The sequence below is a fragment of the Prosopis cineraria genome, unplaced genomic scaffold, assembly GCF_029017545.1.
Source record: "Prosopis cineraria cultivar Desert tree isolate PC_DT_omini unplaced genomic scaffold, ASM2901754v1 PC5, whole genome shotgun sequence".
Taxonomy (NCBI): domain Eukaryota; kingdom Viridiplantae; phylum Streptophyta; class Magnoliopsida; order Fabales; family Fabaceae; genus Prosopis; species Prosopis cineraria.
The window spans coordinates 3,030,302-3,049,040 of record NW_026555336.1 but is presented as its reverse complement, the minus strand read 5'-3'; the positions used below and the strand labels follow the sequence as shown (position 1 = coordinate 3,049,040).

General features: G+C 33.9%; 1 protein-coding gene across 1 annotated transcript; it reads left to right on the top strand.

Moving 5' to 3' along the window:
* Positions 1-15,139: 15,139 nt before the first annotated feature.
* Positions 15,140-16,520, top strand: LOC129312171 (uncharacterized). The gene is made up of 3 exons (XM_054954793.1): positions 15,140-15,717; positions 15,805-15,990; positions 16,085-16,520. The coding sequence occupies exons 1-3, from the start codon at positions 15,235-15,237 to the stop codon at positions 16,367-16,369; spliced, it is 954 nt and encodes a 317-aa protein (XP_054810768.1). The 5' UTR covers positions 15,140-15,234; the 3' UTR covers positions 16,370-16,520.
* Positions 16,521-18,739: the final 2,219 nt, after the last annotated feature.

Below are 18,739 nucleotides of genomic sequence, written 5' to 3'. Positions count from 1 at the left end.
TTGAGTAGCGTGATACTCATGCATGGGGAAGGAAAAAAAAGACAGCAGCATTTATATATATAAAGATAAATGATTTGATTTTATGACAACACTGATAAAGTTAAAATTCTTCGATCTCTAAAAACGACCGCTTATCAACGAGCATTATTTCCAAATTATTTCTAATGGAAGGGGTTATGACTGTTCATGAGGTTTTGAGTTTGAATTTATGTGAATGCTTTTTTGAAAAGCCACCTCTTGATTAAGCTAACAATACTCAAATATGATTCAATCATATACTTATTTTGAATCATAATATATGACATCTTTTAAAATTTTTATTCGATTCAAAATATAGAATATTGGGTAACTTTAATAATTATTTTTTTAATTATATCTCTATTTTATTTATTACTCTTTTTAAAAAAATGATATAGTAAAATTTTAATTATCATTATTAAGGAACTTATATAGGGTATTTAATAATGTTACAATTAAAAATATTTAAATTTTTTTAAAAAATTAAGATTTCAATTAATATTTTTTAAAATTATAAATTAATTACCAATGTCCTGTATTTTTTTATTAGAAGGAGGAGCTTATTTGTGGCCCGGGGGGGGGAAGACAGATAACTTTCAAATGATTGGGAGGGAAAATACCTCTAATGCATTTGCAATTTAGTAGAGGCTGTAGTAATCATAACCTATAATAAGACACGTGCAAAATAGAAGGATTCAAAATTATATTTTTTTTAATATTTATCACTCGGATGTTTATCATGGCATGTGAATGAGATTACCGCTATTCTTTTTCATCATAAATTGCCAATTACTACTTGACCCCTTCCATTAAATCGTTGTGATAAGAAGCACAACAAACAGATTTTAGGGAAACAACATGGAATCCAAGCACATCTACGTTCAAATATCAATGGTCCAAGAACTTGATAATTTTAATTAATTTAATAATACTTCTACATTTTTAAATGAGAGTAAAACAAATCATCTGACAAGTTTAATATTTCTACATCGACAGTTTACATTATAAACTTTTCTTACTTGAAGTTTTCTATAAAAATATATATATATATATATATATGTATGTATATATATGTATATATGGACTTTTTATATTATAGAATTTGAGAAATGAATTGCATTATCCCTCACATTTTAAATAGAACAATCTACTATGCATTTTATTTGTTACTTGATGACTGGACTAGACTAAATGGGGCTTCGTTTGCTGCTCAAAAAACTCAACCAGAGAGCCATCATTGGTTAAACGGCTTTAATTATAAAAAAAAAAGGCATGTCCTTATAAAAATTTTACCATTTTGTATTGATATTGATTAAAAAAAAAATCATCTTTGCTTTATACGGTATTATATTTAAAATAAAAAAACAGAAATTTTCAGATAATATATGTAAAAATATATCATTTCTTATCTTGGCTCAACCTTTAAAATGAATGAAGGGGTAATGTGTCCTAATACGATCGAAGGAAGGGACTTTTTTTATTTATTTATTTTTGGCAATAAAAATTGGAAGAAGTGAGTTTGATAAATTAGGAACACAAAACCATTACAATATATACATTGAAAGCTATCAAAGATAAAAGAAAGACCATGGTAAGATTGAAAAATGTCATGTATATTATTATTGTGATGAGTATGATATATATAAGGAGGAAGAAATAACCTAATAATGACTATTTATAACAATATCTTATGAAATAATATCTCTCAATAATAGCATAATAAATAGTAATATATCTTTAGAGTATTCTATATAACATACCCTCTAAAACTAAAGATGGCTTAATTGAGAGTAGCTTGAGTTTGTCTACCAGAAACTGAAAGTGGCTTGGATGAAAAGACTTCGTTAACAAGTCTGCTAGCTGATACTTTGTTCAAATTGGAACAAGTTGGATGGTGCCTTAAACAACATACTACCAAGTAAAGTGATAGTCAATCTTAATGTGTTTGGTCCGCTCATGAAACACACTATTGTAAACAATCTTGATTAAAGCTTGACTATCATAGTAAAAGTCTGTGGAGGAGCTTTGAGATGCTCCCAATTCATCAAGTAAGCAATAAAGCCAAAGTACCTCAACGATATTGTTTATTAATGCATGGTATTCTGATTTAGCACTAGAGCGAGAGGCTAACATCTGCTTCTTACTTCTTCAAGAGATAAGGGAATGATTGGGGAGGATAGAGAAATCATTTGTAAACTGTCAATCATCACAATCACCACCCTAATCAGCATCATAGTAAGCTTGTAGCTCGGGAGAAGAGCTAGCATGGAATGAAGCCCATGATATAGAGTACCTCAAATACACCAAATGATCAGAAGAACTGCTACATAATGAGTTGTGTGAGGCTCTAACATCAAATGGCTGATAATGTGGACTACATAAGTAGTACTAGGATGGGTGACAGCAAGATAAATAAGGCCTCTAGCTAGCAATAACGAGTAGGATTATCCAACAAAGTGTCATCATTTAAAGTATAGTGAACATTTAGTTCAATAGGAATAGTTTCAATCTCCTTATTAGAAAGGTGAGCTTAATATCAAATCAGTAGCATACTTGACCTAAGAGAGATATATACCATCACTCCTATGATGGACCTTAAACTTAAGAAAATAGTTCAATCTACCAAGATCCTTCTAACATCCTAAGTTTTTAGCTTTGGAATTTATAAGTGCTTAAAAGGATAAATTGATCAAAATAAGAGAATTACAAGTTAATGATGTTTGATGACTAATATGGTTTTTAGATCATTGGATAGCCTTAGAAGAAGACTAGATCAGAGTTCGAGCAGACCAGGGCATAGAAGGAGGCCTAAAATTGTGTCGAGCCATTTTGTGTCATCCATCGCGGCGGACATGGCATGCGCCACGGGATATGAGCAAAAATTTACATATATTAGATTCATGAATGGGCAAAAAAATAAAGGAGGAAAAGAAAGGAAATGTGGGAGGTGATATAGAAGGCTCTTGGGTCTATTAGGGCTTGACTTTTGGAGCATTTTGAAGGTGTTTAAAGCTTGCTACTTCCTTAAGTAAGTTTCCTCTTCCCCTTTCCTCTATTTTATGTGAATTTTGATAAATTTGGGTATGGTGGGGGCTTGATTTCATATTTTCTTAGGTTTTAACCGAACTCGTTAGCTTAATTAAGGTCTTGAGGAGTTAAATCAAGCTTTTAAACTTAGGTTTATGGATTATGTAGTGATGATTTAAAATTTTTAGTAAGGGTTTGGATGAACCCTAAGTGAGATTTAAGAGTTTTGGAACAATGTGGCTAAAAGAATGGTGTTATTAGTGTGTTTGGGTTAAATGAAATTAATGAAATATATTGGAATTGTTGAGGGTGTTAAAGTAAGACTTTGAGTATAGTGAGCACCTAAATTATGCTAGAAAAAGGTTAATTAGAGGGATAATTAATTTTAAATGTTCAATCTTCTAAATTAAATATTGATTAGAGTTGATGCACTATTAGACATTTATATAGCTGTTATTTGACCACGGTATCCTTTTAGTAATAAAATGGTTAAGGTTACTGAATTATCTAAACTTTCCATTTGTGTGTTTGGATGGTTGTATGTTAATTTTCAAAGCTATTATTTTGGTTTCATATTAGTATAATATTAATATGATTTAAAAATTTTATGTGAAGTGAAATGGATAACTACATGTTGCACATTTGTGATTTTAAAAATTTTATGCTAAATCCTATGTTCATGCATATGTATTTATGAAATTGTATGATTTATAGTGGAAATGATTATTCTATTATAATTTATATGTTTATGACTATGTATGGAATTGTTAAATATATGTTTGGCATGATCATTATGAGAGGGTGAAAGTTCACCCTAGTATTGTTCGGGAACATTGTTTGAAAATTCATATGGTACATTGGCACCATAGAGGTCACGATGCACAATTCAATATTTATTTGAAAGTTTCAATACTACTTGAGATAGATCTGGCTTATGACACCTCAAGTATTTGTGAAAGGGAGAATTTATAATCCACAGTAGGTGAAGGCACCCTTGGTTAGTGCTACCTCCTACAATTGATGACCTTGAGCCTATCTAGTCACGTATATTTAGTTCTCCAAAATTGTTAGTCCACGGTTTCGGTCAGAAGAAATAAGGATGATACAAGATGGTGTGTTGATCATGCCTATCTCCATTGTCCATATGTGTGTGTAACATGATATATTTGGCACATATATTTAAATGACACTTCACATAATCACTAAATGTTCTCACGTATGAGTAGTTTGTTTAGATTATTTAGTTATTAGTTGTTAACTCACCCTATGGTTATATTTTCAGGTGAAGGCTTTAATAGGAGCAAAGGGAAGGAAGGGGCTACAGAGTCCTAAAGAGCTTCAATTTGTATAGCTCTTCTCTTTCTTTTTGGTAATGTAACAAATTTGTAACAATTATGCTAACTTAGGATTATATGCCATTTTGCAATCACTTGTATAAGAATTTATATAGACATGTGTATCTCGATCTAGAATGATGCATTTATATTGAATTAGTTATAAGAGGTCAAGATATTAGTGTAAATGATATTTTTGTATTGTTTATGTTTTGGAATCACCAAAATGAGGTATAATGTGAATTATTGTCAAATTTTGAATTCCTTATAGAATTAGGGTTTTGTTGGCCAAGTTGTCTTTGGAATGCTTTGGTTGCTGTATATTTGGTCTCTCAAGTTGTTTATGGTCTATTTGAGTTGGTTCAAGTGGTTCTAAGGTTATTGGTATTAGGGTTATGGGTTTGGACACCCTTATGGTTGTTTTGAAAAGAAATTGGACCAATTGGTGTCTAGATGTTCAAATTTTAAATAGTTAAGTGTTTGGGTGTGAGACCAATGCCAATAGTTAGGTGGTTCTAAGAGTTATGTGTGGACACTTGAATTACTCAAATCAGATGTCGGGTGGTGAAATGACACGATTCAGAAGTAGGCTTTAGAGTGTTGTCATTACAGCAGGGGTGCACTGTGGTGTAAGATGTGTGCTCTGCGGCGTATTACATAGCAAGAACTCTGGTTTCTCTGTGTCATGCACTATGACGAATGTCATATCTGCACGGTGAATGGAGCATTTTAAGGGTAATCCATGTAAATCTTACTCTACTAAATACAATTAATTAATTAAAATCATGGTAATCAAAGGATTAACATAAAAAGGTGATTATTAAGTTTTAGTGCAAAGGCAAGGGATCCTAAGTTTTCTTAATCCAATTGAGTTTAAAATAATCATAAACTCATATATTAGAGTAAAAACAAGTTATGAAAGTATGGGATACCTCAGAAGAGTGAAAGAAATCAAAAACGGTAGAAAAACAATTTATGTACTGTGAAACAAGGCAATGAGCCGTAGCTCATGCAAACTGCGCCGACGTGTATTACTCTTTGTGCCACACACTTCGGCTCAGGTGCCATACGCCACAACATGTTGCACAAAAAATCAAAAAATCCTGCTATCATTTGATAACAAAATTTGAGAACTTTCGACGTGCCCCGATTCTCCGTTCAACATCTGATTGACATGATCTAGGTGTCTACGAAAAACTCTAAACATGAACTAGCTAATGGCATGGGTTTTATTTTCATAACAAGTCACACTAGAAAGTTGGACAACCAAACATATTTTGATCACTTTTCACAGCTTTTACACAAAAAGGATGTCCAAAACCCTCAACAAGTACCAAAAGCCTTTCCAAACACCTGAACCATGTTTATTGGACCTAGGACTATCAATACAATACATCACAAACATTAAAATACAAGTATAGCATAAATTCATTCCTTAACCCCATTTTACCAAAAACAGAAGGGGAGACAAATTTTTATTGTATTCATCAAAAATTAATGTAACATGTTCAAATCATTATTTTTACACTTACATTAGTATTTTGGCCCTACAAACATATATATCTCAAGATACACAAATACTTAAGGCTCAAAATATGAATTAGACATTTGCAATAATAAAATAGTGCAAGTGTGATGGCATGCAACTTAGAATTGGCATTCATATTCTATTATACAAAATAAACTAAACTACATGCATACGATAGGAATGTACTAATTTTAGTCTATTGAGCCTTCTCTCTTTCTGCACCAGAGCTAGAGCCTTAAAAGTCATATATCAACTATAAAATAAGCACATGTATATGAAAATAAGTGCTAAAACATACTCACATACATCATAACGCATCATTTCTCATTTAATTATTTCTTTATCTCACATATACTAGGTGCATTGTCACAATATTCTTAGATATGTGATCATGACCCCTCATTCACATGACTTGCCACAACTTAACACTTGTGACACGTCATATACTTATATAAGTAATGATTAACTAACCTTATACACTCCTTATTTCCTCAGACTAAAACCGTGAGTTGTAATACTGAATAGGGCTTTGTCTGTGTGACCGGACTACCCAAGCTCACCAATCGTGATATGTGACCTAGTTAAAGATCATATGACTCACTCTCAAACCACAACTTCTCCCATTCTTGAATCCCTAGGGTGTCTGATATCCTAAACTATTCTTCTCGTTGAACTAGTGAAGAAAGCTAAGTTTTAATCCCTCGACAAACTATGAAACAGTCCCTCGATAAACTATGGAAGAAGGCTATACCCTCGTGCACCAGAGGACAACTTAAATACCACACAAATTTTTCTCTACTCCTAATCTCTAGGTAAACTCCCATCCACTGATCATGCCATAATCAATACTCACTCTTTTTATATTTTCATTTATTCATTATCACAAAAAGCACATCGGGCTCACGACCATGCACTACCAAAATAAGCATCAAGTTTCATTTCTCTTATAGCACATAATATAAGGTCTCCCTTACTTGACCACATAATGCTCCAAAATCAAGGGTTTAATCTTTAAAGGATTACTAAATTATAAAATATCATAAAAAAGGAATTTCACAAATCCTTTATGAAAGGAATCCCAATTTTAATATTTCAAATCTCAAACATTATTTAACATGCTCAAATCAGAGTTTTAAAAGTAATGCAAAAGCTTGAAAATCAATTAGGACCTAAAACAATGAGTTTTAATACTCAAAAATAGATTTTGTGCAAAAAATGACACGTGCGCCATGACTCGTGACATGTGCACCATGGCTCGTCTTCTTTATGCCATACGCCACGGTGTGAGACGCCATGCACCATGTGTAAAGTTCAAGAGACTAAACCGTAAAGTCTCCATTAGTAAACCACATTTGACTCCAAATCATGACAACCTAAGGTTTAACCCTTAAGGATCACCAAATTGTAAATTTTTATAAAAGGAATTTCTCAAAATTCTTTCAAAGGAATCCTAATTTCAACAATTCAAATATTAAACATTATTTAACAAATCCGTATTAGAGTTTTAAAAGTAAAGTAGAAGCTAGAAAATCAATTGAGACCTAAAATAATGAGTTTTAAAACTCAAATAAATTTTATACAGGAAATGTCACGTGTGCCACAGCTTACGGCATGTGAGATGCGGCTTGTCCTTTTTGTGCCATGCATCGCGACGTATTACATTAAATTTGATAGCATAGAGAGTAAACTTTCGATGCGTCCCAAATCTCTGTCCAGCATCTTATTGAAGAGGTTTCGGTATCTACATGAAACTTTCTCCTAGCACTAGCTAATAGTACCAGTTTCACTCAAAACCATTTTCTATAAAAAGTTAGACACTAAAACCCATTATGACCACTTTTCATAAAATTTCACAAATGGAGTATCCCAACTCAATCACACGTGCCAATAGCTTATACCAACCATTTGACCACACTTAATAGACTCTTAAAGACTCGTGCAATGCACCACACACAATCAAAAACATTTATCTTATAAAATCACCACTCAACCTTAATTTTCATAAAACATAGAGGGGGAGAAAATATTGCACAAAATCAACAATTTCATTCTAAATTTCTCCAAATACATATGTTTCTACTTGCATAAGCATTTTGGCCCTATCCACAGGTTCACAACCAGAACTCACTAACCTAGGGCACAAAATACATTAGTTGTACATAAAATCATGCAAGTAATGCATAATCATGTCAAATAATCCTAGTTGGCAATTACATTAACAAAAACACATGAAAGTAACACAAGAGAGGCACATAGAGGATTACTCCACAATCCTAGACCTCTATAAGTTTTCCCTAACTCAGATCTAATGAACTAGGTCCTGAAAATATTGAGAATTGAGGGGTAAGTACAACCACTCAATAACCAAGTTTCCTTTAACTTGTACAGTTGTATATCAATTGTAAATATATATAATTAGACAAATAAGCACAATAACACATAATACTCAGCCACGGTTCACAAAACTAACTACGATGTCATCAGGCTTGCCACAATACACTTTATCATGTTATTTTGCAAAACATAACATAGGGTCGTAAAAAATAATAACCATACACCCTCAACACATGCCAGACTATAAAATTAACAACCATATAGCTGGACTCATATGCATGATTATATGCCAATCTTATATCCTCCTATTACCTCCAACATGAAATTAGTGGCTATCACATGGCTACATCCTTCACGGGCTAACCTAGCCTTCCACTTGTAAGGAGCTACCTGGCTAGAGTGAACTCACTCACTTATGCAATCTGATTTCCCCCAATACTAACAACTATGGGGTGTCGTACCCCTAATCTAGTCTCCTCATGAACCAATAGAGACTAATTAGGTTTGAGTCCCTCATAGAACAAGTGGGACAATTCTGAATTAATCATGAGACAAGGCCTACCTACTGATTCTAATGGTTGGTGCCAAGGCTAGTTCCTGATTCCAACGATCACTGCTAATATCATGTAGATTTCAACCAATCTACTCCTCTTCTTAGGCAAATTTTAATAATCATGCTATGCACATTTCTCACATAATATGTATTTTAAAAATCAAATCATAATACATGAACTCACATAACTCAAATACTCCATAACTCAACACATAATATATCACAATTCTTTACCCATAGTAATAAATCACAATCAATTTTGTAAAACACCAAGGGTAGCATAATCAGGGTTTTTTTTCTAAAAATCATTTCACAAATCAAACATTTTGCCAATATGCATCACTAGTTTAAATCGTAATTTACATTTCACAAATACAATTAACATTCAACTATAAAGATTAAGTTTCTCTCGGTTACCTCAAACATTTGAGAGGTCAAAGGTTTACCCCTTACTATACAAACTTCTCAAGCTTGAATTGTGCTAAGAACAAACCTCACTTGAGTGTTTGGGAGCTTCAAAATGTCAACAATGAAAGCTAATGCCATGCCCTAGCTGAGCCTAAGTCGAACTCTTCATTTTCTTCCTCTTCTCTCTTCTATTTTCTCGCATAGACGTGATCTAATTTATCAAAAAATTTTCCTATACACCGCAGTACATGCTGCCCTCTGCCGTGATGCATGGCATAAAGGAGCCCGTTGCATTTAAATTTATCTCTGTGCACCATAACGAACCAACCACACACCACAGCGTATGGCACAGGGAACAATTATTTACTTTTTCTTTCTCTTTCCTTGCTTAGGTGGTCTGCTATCAATCTAGACCCACTTCTAAGGTTGAAATCATAACAATTATGCTAAATTAAATTTCTCTGACCACACACCTTATTAACTCACCAATTACCCTCATTAGGTTAATAAATCAAGGTTAAATTTTCCTAAATATTACACTGTGGTACATTGCACGAATTTGACAACATTAGTACTGTTATTTGACAGCACAAGGAGCAAACTTTCTGTGCGTCCCAATTCTCTATTCGATGCCTGATTGAGGTGGTTTCGGTGTTTACACGGAGCTTTCTCCTAACTTTAGCTAATGGCACTAGTTTTACACTCAAATTCTTTTTTATAAAAATTTGGATACTAAAACTTATTTTGTCCACTTTTTCACAAAATTTCTCAAATTGATGTCCCAACTCAACCATACATGTCAAATAGCTCACACCCGACCATCTGACCACACTCAGAAAACTCTAACAGATCTGTGCAACACACCACACACAATCATATACATGTATATCATAACACCACCACTCAACCCCAATTTTCTCAAAACATAAAGGGGGAGCAAAGTGGCACAAATACTCCAATTTCATCCTAAATCTTTCAAAATACATATGTCTCTACTTGCACAAGTATTTTAGTCCTATCCACGAGTTTATAACTAAAACTCACTAACCTAGGGCACAAAATACACTAGTTATATACAAAATCATGTAAGTAGTACATAAATCAAGTCAAATGATCCTAGTTGGCAATTACATTAACAAATACACATGAAAACAACAAAAAGAGGCATAAAGAGGATTACTCCACAATCTTAGGCCTTTTTGTGTTTTCCCCGACTCGAATCCGATGAGCTAGGTCCTGTAATTATTGAGAATTATGGAACGAGTACAATCACTCAGTAACCAAGTTTCACCTAACCTATATAGTTGCATATTAATTGTGAATAGATGCAATTAGGCAAATACACAGGTATCACATATAAACACTTGGCCACGGTTCACACAACTAACAACCATGAGACTGGGCCCATAACACACAATATCATGATATTTCACAGAGCATAACACGGGGTCACAATAATACCAACCATATGCCCCTAACACATGCTAGACCACAAAACTAACAACTATGTGGCCAGTCTTATATGTATGATCATATACCAACCTTATACCCTCATGTTATCTCTGACATGAAATCAGTGGCTATCATGTGGCTACATCCCTCACGGACTAACGCAACCTACCACTTGTGAAGAGCTACCAAATCAGGATAAACTCACTCACTTATGTAATTCAGTTTCCCTCAATACTAACAACCATAAAGTATCGTACCCCTAATCTAGCCTCTTCATGAATCGGTGGAGAGTAATTAGGTTTGAGTCTCTCATAGAATAAGTGGGACAATCTTGAATCAACCATGGGATAAGGGCTACCCCTCGATTCTAATGATCGGTGCCAAGGCAAGTTCTTAATTCTAACGGTCACTGCCAGTATCACATGGATTTAAACTAATATACTCATCTCCGTAAGCGAACTCTCGCCAATAATCATGTTATGGACATTTCTCATATAATATGCATTTCAAGAATCAATCCATAACAAATCATCTCATATTTAGTCACTCCACACATTCAACATATCACAATTCTTTGCTTTTACAACATCATGCCACAAATAAATTTATAAATCACAAGTGAGTGGTATAATAAATATTTTTCCTTTCGAAAATCATAATATTACTAAACTTAGTAAACAATGCACGAAGAGCCTGTTTGAGTCTATATAAAGCTTGATGAAGACAACAAACCTTGTCTTATGGATATTGATACCTGGGTTAAGGCCTCATATACATTTCTTCTAGATCTCCATTTAGAAAAGCATTTTAACATCCATTTGATGAAGAGGCCAGTGCTTAACAGTTGTAATAGCTAAAAGGTTGCAAACAAAAGTCATATGAGCAACAAGTGTAAAAGTCTCCTCATAATCGATACTATACTCCTGAGTGAATCCTTGGGCTACCAAGCGGACATTACCTTACTTTAAAGATTCATTGAAATGAGTCTTGTTCTTGTAGAATCATCAACACCCAACCTAAGTTTTACCAAGAGGAAGATCAACAAGATCCCAACTATGCATTTTCTCTAAGGCCTACAATTTCTCATCCATATCTTGCTACCAGAAGGGATCACAATAGGCTTCTTTAAAGGATTTGGGTTCTTGAAACTAGAGAATAGTGGAAAAATAATGATAATCATTAAGATAAGGGAGGATTTCTTACACGATTGGCCCAAGAGTCTATGGATGATATGGAATCATTAGGCATGACTTATGCTGGAGGATCAGTAGGTATGACAATAGGCATATCTAGAAGCAAGCATGGTATCAGTTGTGGAAATGAGCTCAATAGAAGAGTTTGTACCTGGGTCACTAGTAAAAAAGTCAACAGAAATATCTATAAAAATAGGAGGTGAAGAAAAGGAGAACAATGAGAGATTGGTTAGAGATAAAAACTTGATATTTTTTCAAAAGACAACATGTCGGGAAATGCAAATATGATGAGAGAGAGGATCTTAACAACGATAGCCTTTATGCTCAAAATCATAACTAAGGAAACAATGGACATAGGCATGAGCTTGAAGTTTGTTTATCTCATGAGACAAAAGAAGAACAAAACAAGCATAAGCAAAGAATTTCAAAATACTATAATCAGGAGGACAATTATGGAGACGCTCCAAAGGAGAAATGTTACCAATGACAAGAGACGGGAGTTGATTGATGCAAAAAATAAAGGTTAAGGCTGCTTTACTTAAAAAATGTTCAGGGCAAGAAGAGAAAATGAGCAATGCTTTAATGTATTCAAGAATATAACAATGTTTACATTTAGCATGACCATTCTGTTAAGAAGTGTAGGGACAAGAATACTAAGAAATAGTACCCTAAGAATCAAGAAAATTGAGTAATTTAGAGTCACAATATTTTAAAGCATTATCACAATGAAAAATATTGATGACTTTAGAATAATAAGTGTGAATTATAGGAACAAATTTAATATAAAGTTCAGGTAATCCATATCGATGTTTCATCATATAAATCCAAGTAAAATGAAAAAAGTTATCAACAAAAATCACAAAGTATCGGGATCCCCCCATAAAAGGAGTAGGTGCAAGACTCTAAATATTAGAATAAATCAAATCAAATGGAGAAGCAATAATGGAATCATTTTTATGAAAAGGTAAAGCAAGTTATTTAGTAATCTGACAAGAAATGCATTGTAAAGACTAATTATGAACATAACTTAAATAACTACAAGAAATTAAAGGCCATAATTTACTCAAAGAAAGGTGAGCAAGATGACCTCAAGTCAAGAGAGGAATTTAGAGAAGAGGATGTGGAGGTAGCACACAATGTAGGAGAAGTGACCTCAGATTGGTGCATTGAGGTGAGCTCAAACATACAACTAACTTTGCACCCAATCCTAACAACCTATCCTGTTTGACAATCCATCACAACACAACTATGTTTGGTAAATAATACATCATAACCTATATCAACAAGTTGTCTAACAAAGAGAAGGTTAAAGTTAATAGTAGGAGCAAAATATGTACCATGAATAGATAGGGAAGGTAAGGAGATAGTATCAATGTAACTAACAAGCATTTAAGAATTATCAGCAATGTGTATAGGATAGCCAGTAAAGTTAGGTGTTATAGAGGAAAAGAAATTTTCCTAACTTGTCATATGAGTGCAACAAATAGAGTCAAAACACCAAGTGGATTTATCAATCGGAGTAGAAAAGGAACATATGGGCTAAAGGAATGGGAGATGAGTGCGCACAGCAAAGCTTCAAGTTTAACCGAAGAGGATCCCAAAGTAGACTAAGCCTCAAGTACAACAGGGGAGGATCCCAAAGGAGGTTGAGCAAGATCACATTTTTCTAACCAAAGGTGGTAATTGTAACTATTCAAAGGAACTGAGATAGGCTGAGTAACCTCTGACTTTGCCATTTTTAAGAAAAAGAACCAATACAAATAAAAAAATTCAAATACTATAAAGGTTGTTGTGTGGATGGAATAACTCCTACATCGAGTAATGAATCGATAATCCAACCGTTAAAAAAGACGGATTGGATCATACGAACATGCTGACCAAATTTTATCTTGATCCAATGTTTAACGAATTTGTAAAATTAATTTATTGAGACTGCTATGTGAAGATGCAAAAATGACTTTCTCTCTTCTTCTCTCACATATGGCTGCACATCAACCTAAATGTGGCCCCTCTGAACTCAAGATGGAGGATAGAAATACTAAAAAAGGCTGTCACTTTTTGATATTTTACCTGAGAAAAAATATTCTATAATTCCGATACCAAGAAAGCTATTAGAGATAAGAGAGAGACAAGAGAAGATTGAAAAATGCCATGTCTATTAATATTATGATGAATACAATATATACGAGGAGGAAAAAATAACTTAATAATGACTATTTATAACAATATCTTATCAAATAATATCTCTCAATAATGGCAAAATAAATAGTAATATATCTTTAGAGTACTCTAGATAACATATATATAGCAAATGATGAAAGGGAAGAGAGAATCATTAATAAAAAGCGAACAGTCACTCATCAAAATTACATAATGCCACGAAGAAAAAATCACTCATAAGATTAAGTATTTACGGTTTAGTAGAGTTGATAATTTAGACAGGTCAAACTAACTCTAGCTAAACTCGAATAAACTCAAACTTATAAAAAGTTTATATAGCCAAGTTTAGTTGTAATATTTTCTAGCTTCAAGCATGCCTCAATATCCGAATTGTCAATTTTTTTTTATTTTCAAGTGAATTTCAATTTTTTTACTTTAACATTAGCTATTTTTTTTTATTGTTATAAAAATTATAAAATACACCTTTTAGGATACTTAAAAAAATACAGAAAGCTCAAATTTTAAAGTATATTATTCATGCCTGCCAAAATACACTCAAAAATTAAAAATATTATTATTTTTTAAGCTTGTTATAGTTGGCTTGTTAAACTTGATTCGAACTGTTTTAGCTCATGGTTAGATGTTGTCCCTTCTACAAAGGCTCGTAAAACGAAAGATCCAATGACGTACGGAGAAGAAATAGATTTATCATTTATGACACACACATGACACAAACTTTTTATTCATTCAAGCTGCCAATATATTCACAAATTGAGTCCTGAGACAGCATATTTCCTCGCAGAAATGATTAATGATATATCCTGAAACAGCTATGGTAACTTAGTGTACATACGACATGCAGTATAACGTAAAAAATGTGGGCCCAGATTACTTATTCCCGTCGGTGGAGCCAGTAAATCCAAAGATTGTTGTTAAAAATGATGAATGATTCTCTTCTTCTCTGGTTGACCTATTTTGTTATTGCATGATAGAGAAACGATCAAAATAACATTATAATGCAATCTCTGACAATGGACAAGCTCCGGCCAGCGTATCGTATTAATTACGTCCCCCGTAAACTAATGCTTCGTAAACACTAAACAAACACTCAGAATCAGAATCCCTGTAGCTCTCTTATTCTATATCGCTTAATCTTGACTTCTCCACACCCATCAATCTAAGCATTTCTCAAATCTAGATTTTCATACCTTCCTCTTTTCTTTTACAATGTCAATGCTTGCCAAGACCGACTCTGAGGTGAGCAGCCTGAGCCAGTCGTCGCCGGGCCGATCATCCCCTCGCCGTCCCGTTTACTACGTTCAGAGCCCATCTCGCGACTCTTCCCAGGACGGCGAGAAGACCACCAACTCTTTCCATTCAAGCCCGCTCCAGAGCCCACTGGGCTCTCCGCCCCACTCTCACTCCAACTCCTCCTTGGGCCCACATTCCCGCGAGTCTGCCTCCACCCGCTTCTCCGGCTCCCGCAAGACCAGTGCCTCGCGCCGGAAAAGCACTTGGAGGCCCTGGAAAGATCAGTTCCACGCCATCGAAGAAGAAGGCCTCCTCGACCCTCACGACGCTTCCCAGAACGGCCTCACTCGCCGATGCTACTCCCTCGCTTTCGTTCTTGGTTTCATCGCCTTGTTCTCCGTCTTCTCTTTGATTCTATGGGGCGCCAGCCGAACTCAGAAACCAACCATCTCAGTGAAGGTACCAAATTAACCAACTAGCCTGAATCTTGTGGTTCTGATTTCTGGAGATCGTTGATTAATCTTGTTGATTTTTCTTGCTGGACAGAGTATAGTGTTCAATCAATTTGTGATTCAAGCGGGTGAGGACGCGTCAGGAGTGCCGACGAGCATGGTGTCCATGAATTCCTCAGTGAAACTCACATTTCGTAACACTGCTACATTCTTCGGCGTCCACGTGACCTCTACGCCTCTAGATCTCACTTATTATCAGCTTACTCTGGCCACCGGCACCGTACGTGTGCTTTGCAATCCCATCTTTTGTAATTTTAAAAGAATAATTTAGGATTATTAAATGATTAGGTGTGAGGTTTGAGTTGGATTTGCAGATAGCGAAGTTTTATCAGTCGAGGAAAAGCCAGAGATCGATGAGAGTGACGCTGATAGGGAGTGGGATCCCATTGTACGGCGGAGGAGCTAGCTTGAGCAGCGTGAAGGGTGCACCGGCGGAGAGTGTAGCGTTGAAACTGAGGTTCGTGGTTCGATGGAGGGCTAAGGTGCTGGGGGAACTGGTGAAGCCCAAGTTCTACAAGAAGGTGGAGTGCATGGTGGACATGGATCCGAAGAAGATGAACAGAGGCATTTCGTTGAAGAACAAGTGTAGTTACCAGTGAATGTGATACTGATAATAATAATGAAAACCGTGATCAGTCTTCTCTGTCAGATTCTGCATGGTTTTGCTGGGAGCTTATTTACATTTGGTGGGTGCTTTCGTTATTTTTTACTCTAATCCGGCTTGGCTTTATTTCCTCTTTTTTTGTCTTCTTTCGTCTCTTTGTCTTTCGCCTTTCTTTGACCCGAACTTTTTCGTCTCTTGCATTAGCTTCTTCGTTTTGGGGAAATTAGCCTTATCCCATCATTAGTTTTCTTTTTCCCCGATGATGCAAGTGGTACGTCTTTTTTTTTTTATAAGTATGAATAAGAAGTGACTACAGAATCTTTATACTTTCTTCATATGATCATTATAATAAAAGTGGTAGATTTTGATTTTTGAGCCGTAGTAAAAGATCCATACATAACGCATTTAGGCAAATACATGCATGCATACATATATTTGTGTGTAGTTTAATAGTAGATTTAGTTCTTTTAAATTTGGAATCATTAATCCGTTTCATCACCTAGATAATATTGTTGAGATTTAATTTGAAATAAGGACAAAACTTAAATACTTAATTTGTTTCTAATTAATTAAATCAAAATATCTGAATATTTTATATATTATTTATTCCTTATATAACAAGCTCCCATTATTAATATTGTCAATACTTTAAATTTATTTGTTTTGATTTGATAGAAGAAGAGTGTGTATATATATTATATAAGACTAAGTATACCTTTGTCTTTCTTTTTGAATAATTTATATTTATATGTTTTATTTCAATTTTAATAAAATTTAAAGTTAAATTTCATTTTTAAATTTACGGCCAAAAAGAAAAATAAAATCCAAAACTTACCTGAACATAAAGGTATACAGTCTAGTTATTTGTCCCATTTCAATTGGTGGGTAAAATTAAGAACAAAAGAAGATTAAGCAACGCAAATGGCGGAACAATACATTGGACCGCAGCTACAGAAAATTATGTAAACTTCTAAAATTTATCTTTTCTTGTGATACACATGACACGACACATCAACGTCTTAAGAGGAGGTTACCTAGAGTAAGTGTAAAACAAAACAAACTGTCAAAATACCTATACGACGTAAGTTTGATTAATTTCCACTGAGCCTCGTTTTCTTTATCCTAAGGACAATTATCAAACATGTTCTGGTTATAAGTGTTGATGTTACGTCGACGAGGAGCTTCGCTCAACGTGGATTTATATCAACGCTTGAAACGGACTTACCACATATGCTCAAGGTTGTAATGTCACCCAAACAATATCTGGTGTCTCCTAGCTAATTGAGAATTACTACCAGAGAAAAAGACTTTGATGACATTTAAATTTTTAATTTTGTGACGTTTATAATATACAAATTTCAAAGCTATCTAAAATTTTAGGATTATTTTTTAATGAAACATTACAAGATGTTGGCACTTTTATTCAAGAAAACATCTCTTAAATTATTTTTTTAAAATAAAATGAAAGAGGTGATATTTCTTTCAGTAACACACTACCTCTAATAGTTTTTTTAATTAAAAATAAAAAGAGAGTAAATGTAGCCTTTCTTTGAAGGAATGCCACCTCCCGCCCTTTGCTTTTTAAAAAAAAAATTAGCAAGCACCAAATATATATATGTATATATTTAATATCTTATATCGCTATAACTAAAAATACATAATTTTTTTACTAAAGAAACACCATAATAAATATACAACTAATTTTTTATAATAAAACTATTATATTTACTATCAAAAAAAAATCAAAACCATGAAAAATGTATCAATATTTTTTATTGTTTGCAAAGCATATACTTTAGCCGTATATATTAGAACAATGTGAATCATTTCTTTGAAGTTTCACTTGAATCGCATCACTCAAATTATCTGGAACACTTCTGACAAGGTACCCAATTTTACAGTGCTTCAGATCTCATTGAAAATGCAACCAGTAACAAAGACTATCATTTTCTTTTTCCTTTTCAAACTGTAACGTGCCAACAATCAAGCACGACCCCTGAACCTAGAAGTATAATATTGTGCTGAACAAGAAAATTAAATTAAAAGAGTTCTATTTATGCAATCTTGTTTTTGCAAAGACATGTTCTGCAAAGAAATTTATGATGTTTGTATCAAAGACAAAATACTTGCATAGGAGTTTTCAGTAATAGCATATCTCACAGGGCAAAATAAGCAAGAATCTAACCTCTTGTTGAGTGAAAGTGCTTCCTTGCAACTTCAAATTTGTTATTAAAGAATTAAGTCCTATAGTTTCTCTTAGTAAATATCTGAATCATAAAAGTTGACATCAGTATCAAGATAAAAATTTCAGAAGACAGAAGTTGATCAAATATTAGAATCACCTAGACTTATTGGAGCCACTAAT